The sequence below is a fragment of the Podarcis raffonei genome, chromosome 15 (assembly GCF_027172205.1).
Source record: "Podarcis raffonei isolate rPodRaf1 chromosome 15, rPodRaf1.pri, whole genome shotgun sequence".
NCBI classification, from domain to species: Eukaryota; Metazoa; Chordata; class Lepidosauria; order Squamata; family Lacertidae; genus Podarcis; species Podarcis raffonei.
The window spans coordinates 24,751,933-24,776,830 of record NC_070616.1 but is presented as its reverse complement, the minus strand read 5'-3'; the positions used below and the strand labels follow the sequence as shown (position 1 = coordinate 24,776,830).

Sequence of the window (24,898 nt, the reverse complement as noted above, 5' to 3'; positions counted from 1 at the left end):
TTGAGAAGACGCATCAGTGTGAGACAAAAGGAGAAGGGAAAGCTTAACACTTTACCTGTAATTGTCTAGGAAGGGAAGGCAAACCCACAAAGCCAAATAGGATTAGGAGAGAAAAACAGAAGTTTCAAATAATTTCTTAAACAAAGAAAAGGCTGACCAGATAGTTTTCACCCAGGTGAACAGTATTAATGTGAGGATGCTTTGAATGTGCTTCGAATGAATGTTGCGGATCTGCCCTAACCCTTTTGAGGGTCCCTTCAGATGTCCGATTTATTGAGCCTTCATTCTTATTCACTTGCACAAAGTTCATGCAAGGGTTAGATTGTGTCCATTCTTCATTGAGCGTTTGTTCTGATTTGTTTACAGGGTGGTTATATGACAATAATGATATATTCTGGTTTGCTTGCAGGGTGTTAATGTATCCTCCTTTAATCATTCATTCCACCCACATTTTCCAATACATTTCTCTGCCACATTCTTTCGTTTGTTCGTTTCCTAAGTGGGCTTGTTGCGCTAGAGGGACAGAGCATTTCAATCCACTTTAACTGTGCAAACTTAGAAGTTCCAATATCCCTCCTGCAAAATAGAAAACCTTCTGGAGGGCAGACCAAAGTTGAATAGAGCTGTGGTGTTGTGGAGCCCTCTAGCGGTGGTACTAACTTCACAGCTGCTGATTTATTTATTTATTTTAAGCACATTGCAAAGTAGCCAAGTTGTTCAATGATGTCTTCCTCTGTGCATGCGTCTGCAGTAGACAGGAGTCTAAGCAAGGATCCTAAAAAACATTTGCCGTGTGGATCTTGCATCAGGCGAGTCTGAAAAAATCTGGCTCCCCCTGGCTGGATTCTGCAAGGGCCCTTCATCAAGTGCCTTATCCATAGCTGTCAACGTTTCCCTTTCTTTAAGGGAAATTCTCTTATTCCGAATAGGATTCCTCGCAAGAAAAGGGAAAGGTTGACAGCTATGGCCTTATCAATTCCTGTCAAAGGCGTCTTGGCGGTAGCTGTGAGAAGAGGATGCTGGACTAGAAGGGTCATTGGTCTGATCCAGCAGGGATCTTGTGATCTTCTTATGTTCTCCCTCCTCACACATCTAGTTGCAGGTTCAGGGGTAATGTGCGCAGGGGAAAGGGCAGGAGAATAAAAGACTAATCACTTTTTCCCAAAGCAACCTTCTCCAATCCTCAAAGTGGCTCAGTGGGCCTGCTAATTAGCAAAACAAAACCCACAGGAGACGTATTAATGACGCAGCCTCCATCTCTCCTTGGTCCTTATTTAATTTATATTCTTTTATTCATTCTGGAGTGTGGCACTGGTGTTTTTAATTATTATTGTTATTAACACGTATCCGTTGCCTCGTACGAAATGAAATAAAATCTCCAAGTGATTAGACGAGGTAAACTGTAACACACGGAAGCAATTTAAAAACGTGAAAACGTTTGAAAACAACAAAGACCTAAAAAGCTTATCCAGTAACGTATCGGTGAAGACAACTCCTCCTACCCAGCCCACTAAAAGACAGCCCCCACCATAGGAGGCAATATTAATTAACCAAAGGCCTGAGCAGGCAAAAAGGCCTAGCCTGGCACCTCAAGACTGGCAGCGATGGTGCCAGGTGCGTCTCCCAGAAGCTGTAAGAATCGTGAGCCATGGGGTGAAACTCATCAAGTCAACCTACATGGTGTACATTTAAAACACATTCGAAGGACGCTATTTCCCTCAAAGGTTTCTGGGAAGTGTGGTTTAAGGGTTTCTGGGAACTGGAGCTCTGTGAGGGGTAAACTCCAGTACCCAGAGTCCTTTGAGGGAAAGAATGTGCTTTAAAGCATCGCTGGTACACAGCCTAAGTGTTTACACCAGGGGCAGCTAACCCTCTTTGACCCAGGGGCTATATTTGCCCTTGGCCAAGTCTCTGGGAGGAGGCCACATGCCCAGTAGTGAATGCGAAATCCTGGAGAGCTACTGTTATGTACTGAGTTGAATAGGATCCAAAATGCAGCAGTCTGATTGGTCCTAGAACAATAGGATTCAGAATGCAGCAGTCTGATTGGTCCACAGGGGCCACCCAATCCAGCTCCAGGTGGAAGTGAATCCACAACCTGATTGTCCTACAAGAGAATCCCGGAATTAGCCAATCACGTGGGGCCCATTGTGTAAATAATGTATATAAAGCAGACATTCTGGGGGAACTTCCATTCCTCCTCACCACTACGAGCTGAATAAAGAGCATGAAACCCACTCTCGACTCCTGAGTATATTTCAGCTACTGCCGGTCGGTGTAGACAAGACTAAGGTAGATGGTCCAGCGGCCTGACTCAGTACAAGGCAGCTTCCCTGTGTTCCAGCCGCTTGCTCCATCCCCCTGTTTTGCTTTCCATATTGCGGTTGGTATCACAGCGGTTGCCAGTAAGAATCAGGTCATCTTGAAATTCTGCCAAAATCTGCCGGTCCATCTGCAGGAGGAAGATGGGCCCTGCTGACCTCGGCTCCCTTCCTGGAACTCAGCATAGCATCCAAAATTGATTCAAGTTCTCTGTTTAGGGGCTGGGCATTCCCTGAAGCGCTGCACACCTCCTCGCTAGGCCTGGTCTGGACTGCTTCAAGACAGGAAGGAGCGGTTGATGAACTAGACCAGGAACCAACGTGCGTTCCCTTACTCCCTGTACCAAAGATCACGCCTTTGTCTTCTGAGCTAGGCTGTGGACACACTCTACATTTAAGTTTTGAATTTAATTTTAAAGCTAGGGTTCATTTAAAGCATGTGGTTTTCCGCAAAGGAGCCGGGAAACGGTAGCCTAAGGGTGCTAGGAATTGTAGCTCTGTGAGGGGTAAACTACAGCTCCCAGAAGTCTTTGGGGAAGCCATGTGCACCAATAATAATAACAACAACAACTATTATTATTATTATTTATTTGGTGTGTGGTGTGCATGCAGCCTCTGTTAATCCCAAAGAATTCCTTTGCTGAGAATGCTTCCAGGCAACAGCTGCTTTGCCAAAAGCAGTTCAACAGGTAAAGCTTTCCTCAGAGTAAGGAGAGGATGCAATGTTGGAAAGGTCTGAAGCACTTGCTCATGCAGAAAGTCCCGGGTTCAATCCTCAGTGTTAACTTGTGGGTGAACATATCAGACGACACAGCGATTCTTCAAACAGCTCTTGTTTATTCACAGGCCAGAACAGAACTGAACTGAAGGGTTCAGCCAGCCTGCTTATATAGAGCTCCACTACAACGCAACAGTAACCACTTTCTGTAACTATCCAATCACTGAACGTCACTTTCGATCCCTTATTTGCAAAAGTGGACCTGAGTGGAAACTATCTACAGTATCCCCCTGTTGCCCAGGGTGAGAACTTCAGTACATAACACCCCTCCCCACCGAGATAAGGCGTTAGTTACAATCGTAATGGTTTTCTTATATACAGCACTACACGTAATGGTTCAGTTAGGCACAAAAGCATATCGGTTACATTTCACCTACTTCCATTAGACCGACAGTATTACATGTCCAACAACATAGTCCTTTAAATAAGTTGGGCGCTTGGAAACTCTGCCAGACTGCTGGGGACCGGTATCCAGGTCCGGGGGGCGCCCGATTCTTGCTGAGGCTGTGGTGCGACCCTAGGTGGCCTTGAAACCAAGTCCCCTGGATCCGCTGCTGTGGGTGGAACATCCGCAAGTGGAGTTGGCGGAATGTCAGGCACGGCAGTGGTCTGAGACTGTGGGAAGTCCGGCAGACCCTCTGAAGAGGCTTCGCTCGGCTCCACGCCTGCAGTTTGTGAGAGAGGTGTAGGTGGAGCCTCGCCATCTGGCCCAGGGTGAGAACTTCAGTACATAACACTCAGCATCTCCAGGCAGGACTGGGAAAGGCCTTGCCTGAAACCCTGGAGGCTGCTGCCTGTTAGTGCAGCCAATACTAAGCTAGATGAACCAAAGGCCTGACTCGGTATAAGGCAGCTTCCTATCATATGTGAAGAATGACACCATGGGCTGAATTCCTGCATCCCTGTTAAAGGTAAAGGGACCCCTGGCCATTAGGTCCAGTCGTGACCGACTCTGGGGTTGCGGTGCTCATCTCACTTTATTGGCCGAGGGAGCCGGTGTACAGCTTCCAGGTCATGTGGCCAGCATGACTAAGCCGCTTCTGGCGAACCAGAGCAGCGCACGGAAACGCCGTTTACCTTCCCGCTGGAGCGGCACCTATTTATCTACTTGCACTTTGACTTGGTTTCGAACTGCTAGGTTGGCAGGAGCTGGGACCGAGCAATGGGAGCTCACCCCGTTGCAGGGATTCAAACTGCTGACCTTCTGATCGGCAAGTCCTAGGCTCTGTGGTTTAACCCACAGCGCCACCCACGTCCCACGTCCCGCATCCCTGTTAGGCAGGTGTTTAAAAGCACAGGGACTAAAATAGAGGAGGGGTGAGCAAAGGGACATGACCCCTACCCAAGAATCTGGTGGTGGTGATGCAAAGGAGCTTTGCTTGGGACTAAGAACATAAGAAAAGTCCTGCTGGGTTTGGCCGGTGGCCCATCTTAGTCCAGCATCCTGTTCTCACAGGGGCCACCCAGATACCTGTGGGAAGACTGCAAGCAGGATTTGAACACAAGAGTGTTTCCCTCTCCTGTGGTTTCCAGCAACTGGCATTCAGAAGCACGACTGCCTCTGATCATGGAGGCAGAGCATAGCCATGGTGATTAATAATAATAATAATTTTTTATTTATACCCCGCCCTCCCCAGCCAAGGCCGGGCTCAGAGCGGCTTACAAGCAATAATAAAAACAAGATGAATGATTACAACTTAAAAACAAAAATAAAATACAACATTAAAATAATGGAACATAAAAATATTAAAATGTAGCCTCATCGCAGGAGGAGAAGGAAACCATCTACAGCCCTCTTCTCCACAAATCTGTCTCATCCTCTTTTAAAGTCATCCAAGTTAGTGGCAACCACTGCTAGGGTTGGGTGATATATCAATATATCATCCCAAGCCGGTTTGAAGTCCATACCGTTATATTGGTTTCATTGTTTTTGACCTAGCAATATATTGCGAACCATGGTGTGTGTTAGGGCTGGGCGATATATCGTCCAAAACTAGTTTCAAGTCCATATCATGATATTGGTTTTATAATTTTTGACCTGGCAAAATATTGTGAATCATGATTTTTGTGTGCTACGCATAAATCACAATGTGGGGAAAACCGTGAAGCCAGCCAATGCCTCTACATAGTTCCACCCTTATTTCAGATATTGCGATATATCAGTATATCACAATGTTTAGCTGGTGATATATTGTGATGTTGAAAACCAGATATTGCATGGCCCTAATTGCTGCCTCCTGTGGGTAAGGGAATTCTGTAGCTTAACTCCGTGCTGCATGAAGAAGTCCTTTTTTTGATCTGTCCTAAATCTTCCCACATTCAGCTTCCTTGGACGGCCCCAAGTTTCCGCAGAGTTGCCCCAACACAAATGCCTTCTGAACTCAGAACTTTTGCAAACTCTGCCTCACCCCCCACCCCTTTCCCAAAACTCCTTGTGGTTCCCTCCAGATTGCTTTCCCAATAGATTCTGCCTCTTGCCCCATCTGCTGACAGGGAAGCAGCTATTTGGTTGATGGGATCTGTGCATGGCCTGTCCATCTTCCGATAAAGCACATACCGGGAGATTAGTGGGGCGAAGGGTTGCAGGAGTCGAGAATGATGAGCAAATTTGGCAAGAACAGACAAAGCTGGAGGCAGACGCTGATCCTCGCGACATAGATCTCGCTCCCTCCCTCTTTTTAAACTCTTTCTCAATAGCGCTGGCAAAGAATGTCATCGTACGTCTTCATTTACGCAGAGCTGGGATGGGGTGGTAACTGGGGCATGGTTTCTGCTAGTCATTAGTTTGGGCAGGAAATCGGAAGTTTAAAAGGTATTCCTGCTTATCGCTGCCTCACACTTTCTCAAGGCTCACTCTTAGCAACCAGGGTTAGCCATTGTGAGTACAGTAGTTAGAATGTCAGATGAGGACCTGGGAAACCAGGGTTCAAATTTCCACTCAGCCAAAAAGCTCACTGGGCGATCAGTCACCATCACTCTCAATCTAACCTACCTCACAAGGTTGTTGTGAGGGTTAAATGTGGATCACAGAGGTAACTATCTACTTGCACTGGTGTGCTTTCGAACTGCCAGGTTGGCTGAAGCTGGGACAGAGCAATGGGAGCTCACCCTGTTGTGGGGATTTGAACTGCCGACCTTCTGTGGTTTAGACCACAGCGCCACGCAAGTCCCATCCATGGAGTGTACAGTTATAAGTCATGTTACGTTTGCTTCATGTTACGTTTTTTCAGGTTGAGTCCCGTGGCGACCCGGAACTACCAGAAAGGGTTATTTCTGGGTTTCGCCGCTTGCACATGCGCAGAAGTGGCGAATTGCAACCCGCGTGTGTGCAGACACGCCGCTGCAGGTTGCGTTCCTTTCATGTTGCGAACGAGCCTCCAGAATGGATCCCGTTCGCAACCAGAGGTACCACTGTAATGATGCCACTCAGTATTGTAATAAAGGAGGTTTGAAGCCACATAACTTGCTCAATCCCAAATTATGTGCCAAATGCTAACAGGTGTGTCCTCCACTGTCTCTTAGACATGGGTAGGGAATTTGAGGTATCCCCTGCATGTTGTTGAACACCAGCTCCCTTCGTGTTGGCTGGGGCTGGGGAGAGATGGAGTCCCACAGCACTGGCCGACCCTCAGCTTCCCCACTCCTGCTCTCTGACTTCTGGGGCAGCCCTCGCAATCTGCCCACCTTCCTCCCTCTTTTCCAGGATACAAGACGCTGCTGAAATGTCTGTCTGGGAAGTTTTGCCGCCGCGAGCTTATCGGGATCATGGGCCCTTCCGGAGCTGGGAAATCAACCCTCATGAACCTCCTGGCTGGTTACCGGTGAGGCAATGCCGTTTCCTCAGAGAGAGGCATGTTTTTACCTGAAAGGATTGGGATCTTTACAGCTCCTGGTTTCACTGTTGTTGCACTGTCAGATTTATGTCCAGTAATGAGCATATATCACATGATGTTTGATGTCACGTGATGAACACGGATCATCTTTTCCAGGACAGGGTGGGGAACTATTTTTTCTATATCTGACCCGCCCATCACGGGCCAAATTTGACCAGTAGGCGGATCCTCAGCCAGCGTAGCCAATGGTTTGGGGTGAGTGGAGTGGGCGATGGCTCCACATTTTAAAGGACCCTGGCCAATTTACCCTTCACGGAGCTCCTCCAGCACTGACCTCCCCCCCACATCTTCACTGTGGTGGGTCTTGTCAGTGTGGCCCCTATTTGAGTGTGGGTCATTGGCAAATGCCCAACCACGTCGACTGTTGGTGCCAGCTCTCAAGAGAGAATTCCAGGTTGTGGAAAGCCCATCTAGATCTATCCCAGCCCTTGACCTCTCCCTTCCTTCAAGCTGGGAACGCTGAGATCAATGCAGGCTTTCCAGCTCCATGTACGTAGCTCAAGCGGTGGTGAGCCTCTGGCTTTCCAGATGTTGCCAAAGCACAACTCCCAACATCCCAGGTCACTGTTGTCGTTTACAGGGAGACGGGCATGAAGGGGCAGATCCTCGTGAACGGGCGGCAGAGGGAGCTGCGCACCTTCCGGAAGATGTCTTGCTACATCATGCAGGACGACATGCTCTTGCCACATCTCACCGTGCGCGAGGCTATGATGGTGAGCAGGGGTCCCGGAAACATTTGGGTGATAGCGTGGGGGGTGGGGGTTGTGCCAGGAGAAACCTAGGAGGAATCTGGATTTCCAGAGATGTGCAGAGGTCAAGATGGAAGAGAATCACGCCCTGGTGGCAACAGCAAAGGCTCTCTTCCCAACCCACTTCACCTCATGGATTCCACATTATGGAGCTTATAGCCTGAGAGAAGATTATTGTCAGGATCCTATTGGCACATCACCTCCTGACTCATTCCTCCTCAAACTGCAGAGGACTACAGTTTTATTGTTTTTAAGCATTGTATTTTGTAAACGGGGACATGGTTCTGTGGTGGAATGTTTAAGTGTTTTGCCCCATATTTAAACAAACAGTCACTGTCTGTGCCTCAGAGTAGGCTCTGTCAGGAATTTGATTTCTGTGAATTTCAAAGCAAAGTCGCCTAATGTGCTTCTCCTGGGGTAAGCTACAGATCAGAATGCCATTATACTTCAGGTTTTGCTTTTTTATAAAAAAAAAGTAATATAGTTCTTGACAGAAAACAAGAAATACGTCTTATGCTTTATGTTTCTAAATGTATCTCTTGCAGTTAAAATACTTATTTATAAATGAATTTTCATCCAAAATATTTAAATATGCAAATTAATACAGAATAAACTTATGAATTAACACAGACAAGACTGACAGGGGTTGGAAACTGGTTTGGCCATCTCTTGTGTCAGGGAGAAAGCCTGTTTAGAACCGTCCACTTTGAGTATGGGAAGATGGTTTTTTTATTTACTTCATATGGGAGAATCCCTGAAAGATATGATGCTTCCACAGTTCAGGAGAACACCATGTGGTTTTGATTTCTCGTGTAGCTCAGCTCTGTCTCTGGTGCAGTTATGGCAGTTCTCATTTTTTTAAACCTGGGCCAGTGCTGGATTTACGTGTAAGCTAAACAAGCTATAGCTTGGGCCCCACTCTCTTGGGGGCCCCCAAAATACTAAAGAAAAAAACCCTGGATGTACATATCCAAAATATAAGATAAAAAACAAATGAAATAAAACCTACATACAGCAACAGTGTTTTGTGTTGTGTAGGCTCCTATGATGTAAGCAATGGGCCCCGCCTGCTAGCCTGCTCCCTAAAATATCACTGGTTTCCTCATTTCTATTATTGGGTGCCTAAATTCTGCATGTGCAAATGGCTTTAGATACCTATTAGGTCCATAAATTACCATATAGCATGTATTCAACACAAAAAACCAGCAGCAATTTGTTGTTGACGAAGGACAGCTGGACATATAAAGGGTCCCATTACCTTCAGTAGCTTAGGGCCTCATCAAACCTAAATCCGGCCTTGACCTCGGCTGTCCTGAAGCTAGCTGCTGTCCTGAAGCTAGCATGTAAAACTCCTGGGGTGGTGGTAGAAAGGATTCCTCCCCCCTCACATCCACAGATGAACAGGGACACCTGGTTTTCAATCACCCGATATCAAATGGCCTGTTTTTACTCATGCCAACAACCATTTGCAGGAACCCCAGCAAACTAGACTTCATTAGGCCGCTGGATGCGCATTAACCAGCTCAGATCACTTCCTAAGAAGAACATTTTCGCTTCCCTCCTCAGGTTTCTGCCAACCTGAAGTTGAACGAGAAGCAGGAAGTCAAGAAGGAGCTGGTGAGTTTGCGCATTTCCTACATTTGAAAGCCAAGATTTGTGTGTGTGATTCCCCCCACGCTGGACCTCATCAAGTAATGATGGCAAGAGCCCATATTTCGGGCTGCCTATGGCACCTAATCTGTCCATTTCCCCCTCACTCCCTCCGTGGGGTCCAGGTGGACGAGATCTTGACAGCTCTGAGTCTTCTGGAGTGTTCTTACACCCGCACGATGTCCCTGTCCGGAGGGCAGCGCAAGCGCCTTGCCATCGCCCTGGAACTGGTCAACAATCCCCCGGTCATGTTTTTCGATGAACCCACCAGGTAAGATGCCAAGGCCTTTCCAGGTTTGCCTATCCCTTGAACGTCACCTGGGGAAAGGCAGCAGGACTCTGTTAGCATCCAGTGGATGTTGCAGAGATTCCATGGGCCTCATTCAGCCTCGATGTCAATTCTGGGGGAGAGGGCAGGAGGCAATGGTAGGAGGAGGCTCCCCACTGGGCAAGCAATGGTGCATTTAAGGCTGGAACCTGGGGGTGAAGTCTAGGTGCCCTGCAGCCCAGAAGGCAGGAGGTGGTGTGGAGAGAGAAATCGCCACCCAAAGAACAGCCCATGATGGGGCAAATGGAGGCTAGCCCACTATGGCACTCGGGCCCCAATCTCGGTCTTGATTCCTCCAAGCCCATCTGCCTTCTTACTTTCAACTATTTCTGTCTGCTTCCTTCACACCATACATCTAAAGCAGTGCAGTGCCCCTTTAAATAGCCATGGCTTCTTCCCCCAAAGAATTCTGGGAGCTGTAGTTTGTTATGGGTGCTGAGAGTTGTTAGGAGACCCCCGACTCCTTTCCCAGAGCTACAATTCCCAGAGTTACCCATGAAGAGGGATTGATTGTTAAACCAATTGTAGCTCTGCAAGGGGAATAGGGGTACTGTCCCCCGAAAAACAACTTCAGCTATGCCCTGCTGACACCGATCATGGAGAGAAAACACACACTGATGCTGTTGCCTTCTAATAACAACAGGGAGCATTCCTCGGTACCAGGGAAAACACACAAGGTAGACACACCACTCTCAGTGTGGTGTAGAGCCAGCGTGGTCTAGTGGTTAAGAGCGGTGGACTCGTAATCTGGTGAACCGGGTTCGCTTCCCCGCTCCTCCACATGCTGGGTGACCTTGGGCTAGTCACACTTCTCTGAAGTCTCTCAGCCCCACTCACCTCACAGAGTGTTTGTTGTGGGGGAAGAAGAGAAAGGAGAATGTTAGCCACTTTGAGACTCCTTTGGGTAGTGATAAAGCGGGATATCAAATCCAAACTCTTCTTCTTCATTTAACAGAAACCACTCAGAAGGTACCTGCAAATTTCTACACGCACAGAGAGAGCTTTCTTTCCAGGAGGGCTGGAGACTTATTTTCTTTTTAAAAAATGAAAGCTCAGAGTTTGGGGCATCTGCCCAGAGTCCCCACTTGAAGCCTTCACGGGTGCCATGATGTGTTTGCACACAGCTGTTAAACCATAGCTTGGCTTACTGTGTCGTGCAAACCAGGCTACTCTCCATTCTCCTCCTTCCGCCGTCATTCACTCCAGCATTTTCTCTCTTTCTCTGGCTCTGCAGCGGACTGGATAGTTCCTCCTGCTTCCAGGTGGTCTCGCTGTTGAAATCGCTGGCCCAGGGCGGTCGCACCATCATCTGCACCATCCACCAGCCCAGCGCGAAGCTCTTTGAAAAGTTTGATAAGGTGAGGGTCTCTGTGCGCTGTCTGCCTCTGAACCAGGTCATTCTGCAGAATCCAGATTGCAGCCTGGTGTGGCGCTACTAATACCATTGTGGCCCAGGGGTGTGTGCAGGGGGTCTTAGAGCCCATACTGTACTGCACTGTTCCTGGTTGGAGAGGCAGGATTTAGGATCCTTTGCGGCCTGTCCATCCTCTCACCAAAGCTGCCTCCATTTTGTTTGTTTTTTTATCCTCTGTGCCCCCATCAGTCAGGGCAATGCAGTCTAAAAAGAGCAGAATTCTGTGCACAGCCAAGCAAAATTCGGTGCCAGGGAGAAAGGGAATTTGTGTGCCCTGCGGAAAATGATGCAAGTCGAGCATAATTTCCCAAAAGTTGCAGGAATTGTTCTGCAGTTTTGCATTGTTTTTTGCCAAGTCACAGGAGGGATAGATGAGGACACTGTTACTGTGTCCCCAACCCTGGAATATCTCATTGAGCCGCTTCTGACTGGCTTCTAGATTTCAGGGGTATATCCTCAGCCATAAGGGCTAGACGCCTGGTTGACGACAAGGAAAGAAAGCTGAGGCGTTCAGGAAGCTGCTACCACATTTCGCTTTCTCTGAATTGTGGCATACGCACAGCCTGGCCAGCTGTGTGAGTCAGAACGGCAAATGGCGCACCCGACACCACATCTCGAGGTGCACATAACCCAAGGCCAGCCAAACCGCTTTGGCATGTGATCCCGAACATCCCACAAGCGCTTCTCCCTGGGAGTAAAAAGGCAATATGAATAAATTAAAGAATTAACTATTTGCGGCCCTTTCATGACACCCAAAATCAGCTGTCTGAGGTGGCTGCCTCCCTCTGCTCAACGATAGGGCCGTCCCAATAAGTTAGTCCTCATAAGTGTTTTTCTTTTCTTCTCTCTCTCTCTTTCTTCCAGCTTTATATCCTGAGCCAAGGTCAATGTATCTTCAAAGGAGCAGTGCCCAACCTCATCCCATACCTGAAAGGGCTGGGCTTGCATTGCCCCACCTACCACAACCCAGCTGATTTCAGTAAGTGATGGCTTTAAAAAAATAGACAAATTCATGGAGCCCGAGGGCTGCATTTTCTTCTGAAGGCCACAAGCCAGTGGTAGGAAGTTCCAGAGGCAAATGTGAACATACATTTTACCTTCGTGCAGCAGGCTGGCTTCACACACACACACACACACACCTGACCTCCTTCCCTCTCTCCACCCAGAATCTGACTTCTTGCAGTAAGGAAAGTGATGCGCAAAATGAACCGTAAGTGATAAGGCTTGCTTCACACAACAGCATATAAATTCCCTGCAAGCCATTCGGAATGATTGCTTAGCAAATAGCCGGCAGTTGCCTGACTTCCCTGCAAAGGTTGTGCAAACAGATCAGGATAAACTGCTCGATAAACAAGGTTGTCTGAAAGCCGCTGCTTTCTCCTTTACAGTTATCGAAGTTGCCTCGGGAGAATACGGCGACCTAAACCCACTACTGTTCCAAGCAGTCCAGAATGGGCTCTGTGCCATGGAGGAGAAGAAGAGCAGCCCGACCAAAGCAGATTCCTCATGCCCAGGACACTGTGTGGCAGTAAGCTGGGGCGGGGCGGGGAAAGGGATTGGCTCTGGCTGCTTGTTTTATGACTCAAGAATTCCAGTGTATACACTCAGACCTAGGGACTATTTTTCCCATTCCTCTCTCCACATCAGAGCAACATTATTAGCAGGAATACTCATGCTGGTGAAGGGCGGGTAGCTGAAATAACAATAACAATAAAATCTACAGAGAATCGAATTTGCCATTAGTAATATTTACTTGTAGGGACGCGGGTGGCGCTGTGGGTAAAACCTCAGTGCCTAGGACTTGCCGATCGTATGGTCAGCGGTTCGAATCCCCGCGGCGGGGTGAGCTCCCGTCGTTCGGTCCCAGCTCCTGCCCACCTAGCAGTTCGAAAGCACCCTTAAGTGCAAGTAGATAAATAGGTACCGCTTTATAGTGGGAAGGTAAACGGCGTTTCCGTGTGCTGTGCTGGTGCAGGCTCGCCAGAGCAGCTTCGTCACGCTGGCCACGTGACCCGGAAGTGTCCTTGGACAGCGCTGGCCCCCGGCCTCTTAAGCGAGATGAGCACGCAACCCCAGAGTCGGACACGACTGGCCCATACGGGCAGGGGTACCTTTACCTTTTTAATATTTACTTACTTACTTTTTTATTTATTTACTTATTTACTCTCCTATTTATTTATTTTATTTAGTAAACTAATTTATGGATCGCTTCAAAGCATTAAGCCATTGAAGCAGTGCACTTGGCTAAAAACAGGACAAAACACGGAAACAGAAACTTGAAAACAATAAAACCACCCGTGCTAACTCTAAAAACCACCAGGCAATTTCCTCAGATGTAAATTGGATTGTACATAAATGACTGGGAAAGCCGTCCTAAGCAAAAATAAAAAATAAAAATAATTCAGTAAGTACCTAAGACATCATGATACTAGGCACCTTTTTAATATGGGTTTGCAACTGATTCCAGAGAGCTGGAGCTGCAACACTAAAAGTCTGGTTCCTAGTGCAGGATGGGTGTGCACCTCTTGACACTCAGAGGTGACTCTGACGTATATCACTTATTTCTGTGTTAGTATTTAGTTTTTGTGGACCACCTTGCATTTCAGTTTGGTGGAAAGGCAGGCTAATAAAATAAACAATGCTAAAAATTGCACATGTTCACCACCCAAATCATGACAGTTCCACTAACCTCCTTTTCCCCACCCCACCCCATTTCTCTTGTTTTGGCCCTGTGTCACTCTCAGGATTTGGACCATATTGAGAGCCATACTTTTGCCACCAGCACCATGACCCAATTCTGCATCCTCTTCAAGAGGACGTTCCTGTCTATTATGAGAGACACGGTGAGGCTTGGAGGAGGGGCAAGTTGAGAGAGGGAGGAGCTTGAGTTGTGGGAGGAGGAGGAGGGATGTGGGGTGGGACATGGGGTATGGGGTGGACGATGTGGCTTGTTTTGGGTTGTTGTTTTAAGAGCTATGCGCGGGGAGCAGAGAGACCTTCCCAGGTTTTGGGGATCATGCTGTGATAAGAGAGGCACTCTGCACATGGAACAGATGCATTATTTTAGGTACTCCAGAATCAGGGCAATGAGGAGATGGTTTGTTTTGAACCCGGGTCCTTCTGCATGCAAGGCACCTGCTCTACCACTGAGCTATAGCCCCCAAAGTCAAGACAGATCTCACCAGGAGGGCCAGAATCACAGACTTAAGGCTGTGTATACCCTATATCTTTGAAGCACATTCAAAACACAAAGAATTCTGGGAGCTGCAGTTTACCCCCCACAGACTTACAATTCCCAGCAACCCTTAACAAACTACAGTGCTTGGAATTCTTTTTTAAAAGGTTTATTTATTCAAAAGAAAAACAATACAATATAAACACAGGGGAAGGGGGGGCAACGACTGGTGCAAGGCGCATCACAACCTCCTCAAAGAATAAAAAGTTCCCGAGTTCATATTACATACATTAATGTTGCCAAATGTTCATAACTGCAGTGGTTGCGTATTTTTGTGAGTATTTTCTGGATGCATATGTAATTCAGTTCTGCCAGGTGGCATAAAATGATTGCAGTTTTTCTTTTCCTTGCATAAACCGGGTTCTACGTGTAATTATTGCCAAAGCACGAATCGTTCTATATCATGCTGTAAGTTTGGGTTATCTTTTCCGCCCCCACCATCCGGTGATGGTTTGTCTAGCAGCAATTAGCAAATGTGAAGTTAAGTCCTTAAACTTTATATCCTTATTATGTCCTGTTAAAACATAGGAAGCAAAAATAATTCCCATAATTCTTTGAGGGAAAGAATGTGCTTTGAATGCCCTTTAAAAGGATGGTGTGTACCCAGCCTTAATGCAGAACCAAGGAACTAAGTTTAAAGCTGATCTTTAAGCCTAAATACAGGGTTCAAAGAGGCAACAGTTGAGTTGCACTCTTTTCCCCACCTCTACTCATGATGTGCATACCAAACTCTCCTTACCCCTTACTTGAGTGATACAAGATATTTTGCTACAAAAATGGGGTATTTTAGTTCTGTCTTACGGAATCTGGGCAACAGGCAAGACAATATGAAGCTGGTTCAGCAGGAATGATGTGTGACAGACAGTGGTCAGGAGTCTTCTGGTGGCTCAGACTGAAGAGGAGAGGACAACCCAGGTAGTATTTATAGGCAGGTGAGAGGTTGTCATGTGACTACCTCCAGCCAATCAGAAGCAGAAGGAAGTGTCCTGCAACTCCCTCCAGTTTTCTGCTTCCTTCTTTCCCCCCATCAATGTGTGCTGATAGGGGGCAACAACAGTTGGGAAATGAAGGGGCCTCACTCCAAGTCCAGCAGCGAAGCCGAGTCATGGTTTGATCAGACGGTGAGAAATGTAGGTAGGAGCATCTTGGCCTCACGTCCTGCCAGTGCTATGGACTTCTTGTGTGGCCACCTTGCTATCAGTCAGCCTCAGTGATCCATCTGTGAAATGGGAAAAGGAGTGACAAGCATGGCTGAAGTATACCTGAAGGAGCGTCTCCACCCCCATCGTTCTGCCTGGACACTGAGATCCAGCGCTGAGGGCCTTCTGATGGTTCCCTCACTGCGAGAAGCCAAGTTACAGGGAACCAGGCAGAGGGCCTTCTTGGTAGTGGCTCCCACCCTGTGGAACGCCCTCCCATCAGATGTCAAAGAGAAAAACAACTACCAGACTTTTAGAAGACATCTGAAGGCAGCCCTGTTTAGGGAAGTTTTAAAAGACTGATGTTTTAATGTATTTTTAATCTCTGTTGGAAGCCGCCCAGAATGGCTGGAGATACCCAGCCAGATGGGCGGGGTACAAATAATAAATTATTATTATTATTATTATTATTATTATTATTATTATTATTATGGCTTTAAGATGGTGAAGCACCTTGCAGATGTTTATAAAGGCTTTACGCAAAGAGCGAGGTCGGTCGTGCTAAACTTGCCGCATCTCACTTTGCACACAGGTGCTAACCCACCTGCGGTTCATGTCTCACATTTGCATCGGTGTGCTGATTGGACTGCTCTACCTGCACATTGGCAATGACGCCGCCAAGGTCTTCAACAACACCGGCTTCCTCTTCTTCTCCATGCTCTTCCTCATGTTCGCTGCCCTGATGCCCACAGTCCTCACTTGTAAGTGCTCTGTCCCCAGATGGAAGAGAAGCGATACCCAACATGATGGCATTGTGGTGATCAGATTTAGACGGGTGTGGGGAGGGCTGGAGCTCCCAAGTCCTTCTCGGCAGCTCATCCTCTGCTGTGGCTTCCAAACTCCTGGCTTAAGAAGCAGAGAAAGTAGAGAGCCAGACTGTTGGTCCATCTAATTCACACTGTCTGGCACCACATGCTCTCCCACAAAATTAAGGGGAAATGTGTGTGCGTCCTATGGAGCGAATGCAGGCTCCTTGGCTTCAGCAATAGCAACACGAAGCCTCCAAAGCGCAGAGGGAGCGCTCCCTCTGCGCTCCGGAGGCTTTGCGTTGCTTTCGCTGAAGCCTGGAGAGCGAGAGGGGTCGGTGCGCACCGACCACTCTCGCTCTCCAGGCTTCAGGGATAGCCGCCTGAAGCCTTTGGAGCGCAGCGGGAACTCGCACTGCGCTCCGAAGGCTTCGGGTTCCTTTTGCTGAAGCCGGGAGAGCAAGACTCTCCCGGCTTCAGCAGAGAGGGAAAGCTGCGCAGCGCCCCTTCAGCGAAGCGGGAGGAGAAATGGAAAGGGCTCCGTTTCTCCTGCCGCTTTGCTGAAGAGGCGCTGAGCAGAGAGGGGGAGGGAAAAAAATTCTTTTTCTCCCCCTCTAAAACAAGGTGCGTCCTATGGTCGGGTGCGTCCTATAGAGCGAAAAATATGGTAACTCCCTCTCACTCAGAGGTGGCGAACCTCCAGCCCATGGATCTAATACAGCCTGAGGAGGTTCCCTGTTTGGCCTGTAAGGCAGTTTCCCCCAAACCACGCTGACGTCCCCCAAACCTCACATCATATATAATGTCAGATGTGGAGCAGGTAGAGGCACAGCTGCAAAGGAACCATCAGACGCCTTAAAGCTCACTCTTGATTTTTTCTCAGCAAGTGGGGTTTTTAAGTTTGGCATCAGCTCCAAGCTCCACCAAGAGTGGCTCCACTTGGAAGCTCCTGAGTGGAGTTGGGTTTTCAAGTGCCCCCAACCACCGACCCACAGGCTCCACTTTTGGAAGAGATCTTCCCCTGCAGTCCAGTTCAGCCCATGCCAGGCTGCAAAGGAAGAAAGGAAAGAATTAGGTCTTTCAATGTGCTCCCAATTCCTTGCTTTGAAGTGAAGCCACCTATTGTCGTGGTGATTGACAGCCCAGCCAGATCCTCTTCCCCAGCCCTGCCCTGGCCCAGAAACAGCCTCCCTTCTTGGGCTGGCAGTTTGGAGGGACAGCTGCTTACGCCATAGGCACATCCCCAGGCTGCAGAATCTGCATGCTGTACTGGTGCCTCTGTATTTTTAGGCCAGACACATGAGGGTGCCCAAGCAAGCCAGGGGCAATTGCCACAGTGGCATGGAGAGTCAGACACTTAGATCTAGCCTGAGTTTGGGTGCCTGGGTCAAGACCACCAGGTTCTCAGGGAGATAACTATTTTCCAAGCCTAGCAGCTGAGCTGCCCAGGCACTGGAACCGGGGCCTTCTGTAGGGAAGTACACTGAACCCACAATTGTGACGCTGTGCTCTGCTCTGTCTCCTTGTCCCTCCAGTCCCGCTAGAGATGTCTGTGTTTCTGAGAGAGCATCTGAACTACTGGTACAGCCTGAAGGCTTATTTTCTAGCTAAAACGATGGCGGATATTCCTTTTCAGGTAAGCATCTTCTGTACTCATGTCATTCTCCTACGCCTGTGTTCCCGACCAGGGATGCCACATTTCCTGCCCCCAACAGAAGCTCTGTGCCTTTAACCCAAGAATGGGGAACTTGTAGGTTGTTGGACTTCATCTCCCACCCACCCAGAGTCTAATTGCTGCGTGGCAGACAGAAGTTCAACAGGTTCAGCTCCCTCCCACAGGGGATTCTAGACTATGCCTGTTTCTGCTCCCAATGACTTTTGCCTCCCCCAGCTAGCTGCCATTTAAACCAGGGGTGGCTAACCCAAGGCGAAACAACAAGCTGCCCACCCCACTCCCTCTGAAACCTTGCTTACAAACATCACCTAATATGCACTCTTAATGGATTCTCTTGAAAATATAAAACCAAATAAACATAAGTCTTATATGGTTTTATATTTTCAAGACAATCCATTAAGAGTGCATATTTTGTGACTTTCAGCAATTCATTGGTTTTCTGTTTATGTGATTTCATATATTTCATATTATATAAAGAGTGTATATTGACATTGTATCATTGTATTTGGTCATTGTGTTGCCTTGGATATCACTGACTATTGTTTGCAACACAGGGGTTAAATTGTTTGGTTACAAATGTCATCTTCCGGTGAGATCTCGCAAGACTCCTGCAAGATCTCGCCGGAAGGGGCAGATAGGCACCTGTGGAAGCACTGCTCCAAAAGATTCTGCCAAGCAAGGCAGCTGCCTCAGACTGCCTCATGGGTGGGCCGGCCCTGGGTTGTGGAGAGAAACCCCACACTTACAAAGTAGGGCTAACCTGCTCCCTGCTGCCCCCTACAGGTAATATGCCCCATTACTTACTGCAGTATTGTGTATTGGATGACGGGCCAGCCTCCGGAAGCCACCCGATTTCTGCTCTTCTCTGCTCTGGCCACTTCCACCGCCCTGGTGGCCCAGTCCTTGGGGCTCATGATTGGAGCAGCATCCACCTCCTTACAAGTAAGACCAGGGAGGAAAGGGGCTGGTGGTGCTTTGGGTTTTCAGCACAGGGATGAAGTCCTGTAAGAGGACAAGGGCTACCCCCCCACTGGATCCAAGCAAGATCTGTCCAGGCAGCATCCTGTTCCCCACAATGGCCATCCAAGGAAGCTGAATGTTGGAAGGTTCAGACCCAACAAAGCAGTTCCTCATGTCAGGAGTTCAGCCTACACTCGAGTAGGACCCTGGCAGAGACACATGCCCGACTGGCATGTTCTCTCCCTCCTGGTCGATCGTTTGGGAGCTTCACAAGCTTTCTTCAGCCCAAACATCACAGCAACCGATGCCAACTGACACCGGCACACTTAGGGATCCGCAGAGTTTGTGCATCATGCTCGTGATAGACCTCAGCAACTCAGCATTTTGGCTAATCTACTTTATTTACATATAAACACACACGGAGCATTGCAACATGGCTCCCTCTCTCTCTAGCATCAGATAGCAAAGAGAAAAAGAACAAAGGACAATAGTCCCACTTCACGGAACACAGTAACACAAACATCCTGTCTCCGTCACTTCCCACTCTGTGGAGTCAAAACATATACCGTCATGTGAAAGACAACAATCCCATGACTGCAATCATGGGGCAGGAATTCTAACACTTGATGCAGTGCTCAGTTAAACGATGCAACTTGCGAAAATCCGCCACCAGCGAGACCAATTGTTTGAAAAAGACTGGAGTAAATTTATTTTATATTTGAAAGAACATTGTAAATCTCTGACACTAACAGGACTGATTTAAAGGTTTTTGCAGTTTAGAAATAGAAACTTACCTACAATGAGAAGGAATTTTAAGGAATGAAAGTAGGTAGATAGGGGGAATTGGAAATGCGAGGAAATTATGTAAAGAAGATAGAAAGTTAGTTTGGGGGGATGGAGGGGAGTTTGAGGCTGAGTCAAATTATAAGTGATGAAAAGATATGTTATAAATGTTTGGTTGAAAAATGAAAACTTAATAAATATTATCTTAAAACAACAACGACAACTTGCTCCTGCAATGAGGCAGTAATGGCCATCAGCTTTGGGGGCTTTGAGAGAGGATTGGACAAATGCATGGGGGAGAGGACTATCTATGGCTACCCACCACCATGGCTGTCCTCTGGGAAGCGCAAGAGGGGAGAGGGCTCTTGTGCACGACTCCTGCTTGCAGGCTTCCCACAAGTGTCTGGGTGGCCACTGTGAGAACAGGATGCTGGGCTAGATTTGTCATTGGTCTGATCCTGCAGGCTCTTCTTGCAGAGATAACTAGGAGTTGGCAACCTTTCTCTTGGTGCTCTCCTGCTCATCATATGGAGATTTATTTTTGGTTTAATTTTTCAAAAGGTGAATGTGCACAGGTGCCCCAATACCTGCACACATACCCCAAATCATAGCTGTCAACGTTTTCCTTTTTTTAAGGGAAATTCCCTTATTCTGCATAGGATTCCTCGCAAGAAAAGGGAAAAGTTGACAGCTATGCGCCAAATGTAGAGTTGCCATATTTCAAAAAGTAAAACCCAGGACTCCCAAATTGTTGAGTGTTTTTTTCGGAAAATCCAAAAGTTGTTGAGCTTTTTTCCTTTCGGAAATCCCTCCTGAACATGAAATCCCAGGAAAATCCAGCCATATGGCAGCCCTACCCAAATGGGAAAAAGGGGAGGGAGGGGAATAGTGCTTATGGGGCTGGAACTAGAATACACAGCATGGAAACTTTCCATGAAGAACTGCCCTCTGCTGTTGAATATATAACAGTGCATGGAATATCTGGCTGGGGGGCTGGGAATTAAGATTAAAAGATGGAGTGTGTGAGTGCCAATTGTAAGGATGGGGGAGAAATTCAATTCCGTTGTCATTTAAAGGTGAACCTCTTTAATTCACACTTTCTGAAACCATAAGAGAATTGAAACACAGCCATCCTGCAATGCAGTTCTCCCTATAATCAGAATTGTAGAGTTGGAAGGGAACCCCAGGGTCATCTAGTCCCATCTCCTGCAATGCAGGAATCATAGCCAAGTGTTGTGGGCAAAAATGCGTATACTAAGGTAAAGTGTGCATGAAACCACCGATAGGAGTGAAAACAACAAACAACAATGCATTCTATTGGGGAGAAATTGCTTGGCAAAAATGTGTAAATATTAGTCAAAGCCACGTGCAAAACTATGGAGACAGTTGCACCAAAACGCTGTTGAATTTGGTGGCATAAAGTCCTTGTCTGGAAGTCCTCTTTAACTTGTGTGCCTCTTTCTCCCTTCCCTCCTTTGTCTTCCAGGTGGCCACCTTTGTGGGTCCTGTCACAGCCATCCCCGTCCTCCTCTTTTCTGGCTTCTTTGTGAGTTTCAAGACCATCCCTACCTACCTGCAGTGGAGTTCGTATGTCTCTTATGTCAGGTGGGGCTCCTAGCGCACATAAGCGCACCTCGCTGCATTCCAAGGCTCTGCAATGCAATCTGGCCAGGGATGTGTGCCATGCACAGTAGCTTTTGCATCGGTTGCTTCAAGATGGGATTGCTGCAATGTGCTCAATCCGAGGCTCAATCTCTTGCGCATAACCCGGAAAATCCAGCTAGTGCAAAATGCTGCACCAGGGTTGTTGACAGGAGGGAAACTTCTGCTCTGATACTTGTACCAGTTGCCCATTCGCTATTGGGCCATGTTCAAGGTGTTACTCTTGGTATATAAAGCTCTTGAAAGCTTGGGGCCAGGATCTGCAGAACTGGCAATGTTATAGGTGCTGCATAATACTCGTTCCGCATTTGTAAGAAATCATTCTTTCAGTGTGGCAGCCTCAAACCTGCTTATTGACACCAGGCAGGTGCCTTCACTGTTCTGTTATTGTCTCCTGCTAAAAACATTTTTTTTAGGCAAGCCTATTCAGACATGTAGAGTGTTGACATGCGTTTTAATTTGCTTTTTAGCTGATCTTGGGCTTTAATTATTTTTTGCGGGTTTTCAGTTGTTGCTTTTAAGAGTTAGAGTATGATAATTTCAGTTCTTTTTGCAAACAACCTCAAGAGTTGTTGTTTTTTGTTACAACCAGACATAAACTTTATTAAAGAAACGTGCTGTTTTTGGCTATGAAGGAAATACAAAAACCATGGTTTTAGCTCAGCCTGGTGTGGCAGTGAAAAGGACTGGGGAGGAGCAAAGGAGGACACATTTGAGCAGTAACAGGAAACCATGGCTTGCCTTACTATGTCATGCGAACCAGGTCAAAATATCAAACACATTTTAAAATAGTTTATTTTAATCCAGATTAACAAAATAACAAAACAACAGTAACCCACCATTAGAAATTCCCAAAACATATGAAATACATTCTAGGTTTCTTGAGCAGCATTTAATGCACCAGGTCACACAAGACTCATGGGGTCCTATCAATGCTTGTCTTACTCAGAGTAGATCCCCTGAAGTTAGTGCAAATTTAAGCTTATTCGTTTAAATGGGTCTATTCTGAGTAGGATTTGGTTGGCTACAACCAGCAGTTCTTGAAAAAAGGGGGTGTAAAAATATGTCCCATTCTCAACTATTGCAAGTCATGGGAGTATCTTCAGGTTGCATTCAGCTTAGTCCTGCTCAGAGTAGACCCACTGAAATTAATGGAGCTAAGTTAGCAGTGTCCATAAACTTCAGTCGGTCTGCTCTGAGTATGACCAGCAGTGAATACCACCCTGTGAATACCCCAGGTTTTTTAGCTTTCATTTGGAAGTAGCCTAAAAGTTCAGGTATCTCTGATTATGTGTTGGCATTTTATTTACAACACCGTTTTGTATCTTGGCGTACAGGTACGGCTTTGAAGGTGTGATCCTCACCATCTACTCCTTGGAGCGGGAAGAATTGGAATGTAAGGTGCCCGATTGTCCTTTCAAAGACCCGATAAAGATACTCCAGGAATTGGACGTGGAGGAAGCTAAGCTCTACCTTGACTTCATCGTCCTAGGGATTTTTTTCGTCATCCTCAGGCTCATGGCTTACCTCACCCTGAAGTACAAGGTGAAGTCCGAAAGATAAAAAGGGGACTTGGGCAAAATCCCCGATGCCCTTTGGCGGATGCTATTGACTGCCCCACGAACCTACTTTCCAAAGGACACGAGGAAAATCTGTGCATCATGGACTCAGAGAGGGTTGATGTTGTTGGGTAGCTGGTGGCTGACGTCACCTCAGTCGAGAAGAGTTGATGAGACATCTCGGAACTGTTTTAATATTTCCAGGCATTCTCTTCATTGGCAAAATGGTCTTTCCTTCCCCCCTCTCCCTTTTCTTTGGGTAAAATTCTGGAATGTGTCAAAACTCTCTTCCCAGAGCAATATCAGCTGGAGGGGAAACCTGCCCTCATTAGGATGCCCAAACCTTTCCCTAGCAAAGCACTTGGAAGAAACCTGGTTTCTGCTCCACCGGGAGGGGAAATGGAAGGTGGATGGGGAAATGCTGGAATCAATTTGGGCAGGACCCAGGGGGGTTGGGAAAAGGAGACGAGGGGTGGGAAGCAGGGGTGGGGTGGGGTGGGCGAGGGGCAAAACGAGGGTTTTGCTACAGGCAACCACGTCCTCTGCAAAGCACAGTTTTGTAGTGCCGCCGTTTTTGTGCCGTTTTTTGACTTGCTCGCTTGCGGACATAACTGTAGCATGTGTATCAATATTAAGAAACTGGAAGACTTCTACTAGGGGGGTATGTGTGTGTGTCGCACAAGGCTTTAAATGTTTGCCATAACTGTAGCAATGGGGATTATTATTATTTTGTATTTTCCTCCTCCCCCATCCCAATATCTCTGTTTCTTCTTTCTTTACAAGAAAACCAAATTACAATCCGTGAGCAATTTTTGCAAGAGGCGCAGGCAGGCCTAGAACAGGAGATCAGAGCAACCGGCTCCGAGAGGATTCTGCAGGTTTTAGAGGGCCTCGTTCATAGGGTGAGGAGAGGCTTAAACTTCATAGTAGCGTGTCAGAACACCCACAGCCTCTCTTGGACTGGAGACTGTAGTCAGGGCTGTGTTTATGCCGTGATTCCGTGTGAGCACGGAATGTTGTGCTAGCTACAGAATCCAGTGGCGTAGCGTGGGTTGTCAGCACCCGGGGCAAGGCAAGTAATTTGCGCCCCCTAACCTGTGGATTTGCGCCCCCTAACCCGTGGATCTGCGCCCCCTAACCCTAACCCCCAGATGTTGCGCCCGGTGCGGCCAGCCCCCCCTGCACCCCCCACGCTACGCCACTGACAGAATCCAACCCCTTGATGTACCCCAGTTATAAAGGGGGAGGGAAAGGGCTGTCAGTGCCCTGCATAGCTCTTCCACCGTCTCTGCGATTGTCAAGAGAGGAATAAACAATACAGAATAATGAAAACTGCAGAATAAGAATTCTGCAACACGAGATCAAATATGCAAATGGAGCAATTTTGCATTCAGGTATGCGGGTTGCAGAATCCCAGCTTTTACTTGGCGCAGAATTTTACTTAGTGTTCCATTGGACCTGATTGGGTCTTACTTCTAAGTAGGCATGCATAGGATTGGGTTCCACAAAACTTTGGTGCCCTTGTAGGCTGGAGACAGACTCAAGTGAGAATTAATACTGGTGCCATAGAGCCATCAGTGCTCATGGCATGGGCACTTGTCTCTTGTTTCCTTGTTGTCTTTGGTCAAGCAGGTTTCAGAGGGTTTTTTTCTGAAGCACAACATAAACTCAGATGGCCTGTTTGACCAGAGAAAACTGGGGTAAATAAAGGACTACACACCATGAGAAACGATAGCTCTGTTATGCCACTTTCAGCTCACTGATAAAGCCATAATCTTTATGCTGCTATAGAGGGAAAAGTGCTGGTCTAGGACTTTTGCATATCCCCAGTCCTTCTTGGATTGCCACCTAAAGCACGATGAAGCCAAGGTGCAGCCGAGGTTCTTTGCCATTCCTTTGCTGGAATACAATCTTAAATATTGAGACAATCAATAGTGTATCACCTA

General features: G+C 47.4%; 1 protein-coding gene across 3 annotated transcripts in view; it reads left to right on the top strand.

Annotated features, from left to right (window-relative positions):
• The window catches only part of ABCG4 (ATP binding cassette subfamily G member 4), a 39,813-nt gene extending 16,396 nt beyond the window's left edge, over window positions 1–23,417 (top strand). Inside the window, exons 3-15 of one of the 3 annotated variants that reach the window (XM_053366835.1) lie at window positions 6,803–6,920; window positions 7,573–7,705; window positions 9,308–9,358; window positions 9,517–9,662; window positions 10,954–11,077; window positions 11,998–12,112; window positions 12,522–12,661; window positions 13,878–13,976; window positions 16,190–16,268; window positions 17,849–17,949; window positions 18,772–18,930; window positions 21,218–21,336; window positions 22,731–23,417. In XM_053366835.1, the coding sequence (XP_053222810.1) occupies window positions 6,803–6,920; window positions 7,573–7,705; window positions 9,308–9,358; window positions 9,517–9,662; window positions 10,954–11,077; window positions 11,998–12,112; window positions 12,522–12,661; window positions 13,878–13,976; window positions 16,190–16,268; window positions 17,849–17,949; window positions 18,772–18,930; window positions 21,218–21,336; window positions 22,731–22,956 (1,610 nt within the window). In that variant the 3' untranslated portion in view covers window positions 22,957–23,417. Of the gene's footprint in view, window positions 1–6,802; window positions 6,921–7,572; window positions 7,706–9,307; window positions 9,359–9,516; window positions 9,663–10,953; window positions 11,078–11,997; window positions 12,113–12,521; window positions 12,662–13,877; window positions 13,977–16,099; window positions 16,269–17,848; window positions 17,950–18,771; window positions 18,931–21,217; window positions 21,337–22,730 lie in introns of all 3 variants that reach the window. The other 2 variants (XM_053366834.1, XM_053366836.1) reach the window with 2 other exon arrangements.
• The last annotated feature ends 1,481 nt before the right edge of the window (window positions 23,418–24,898 follow it).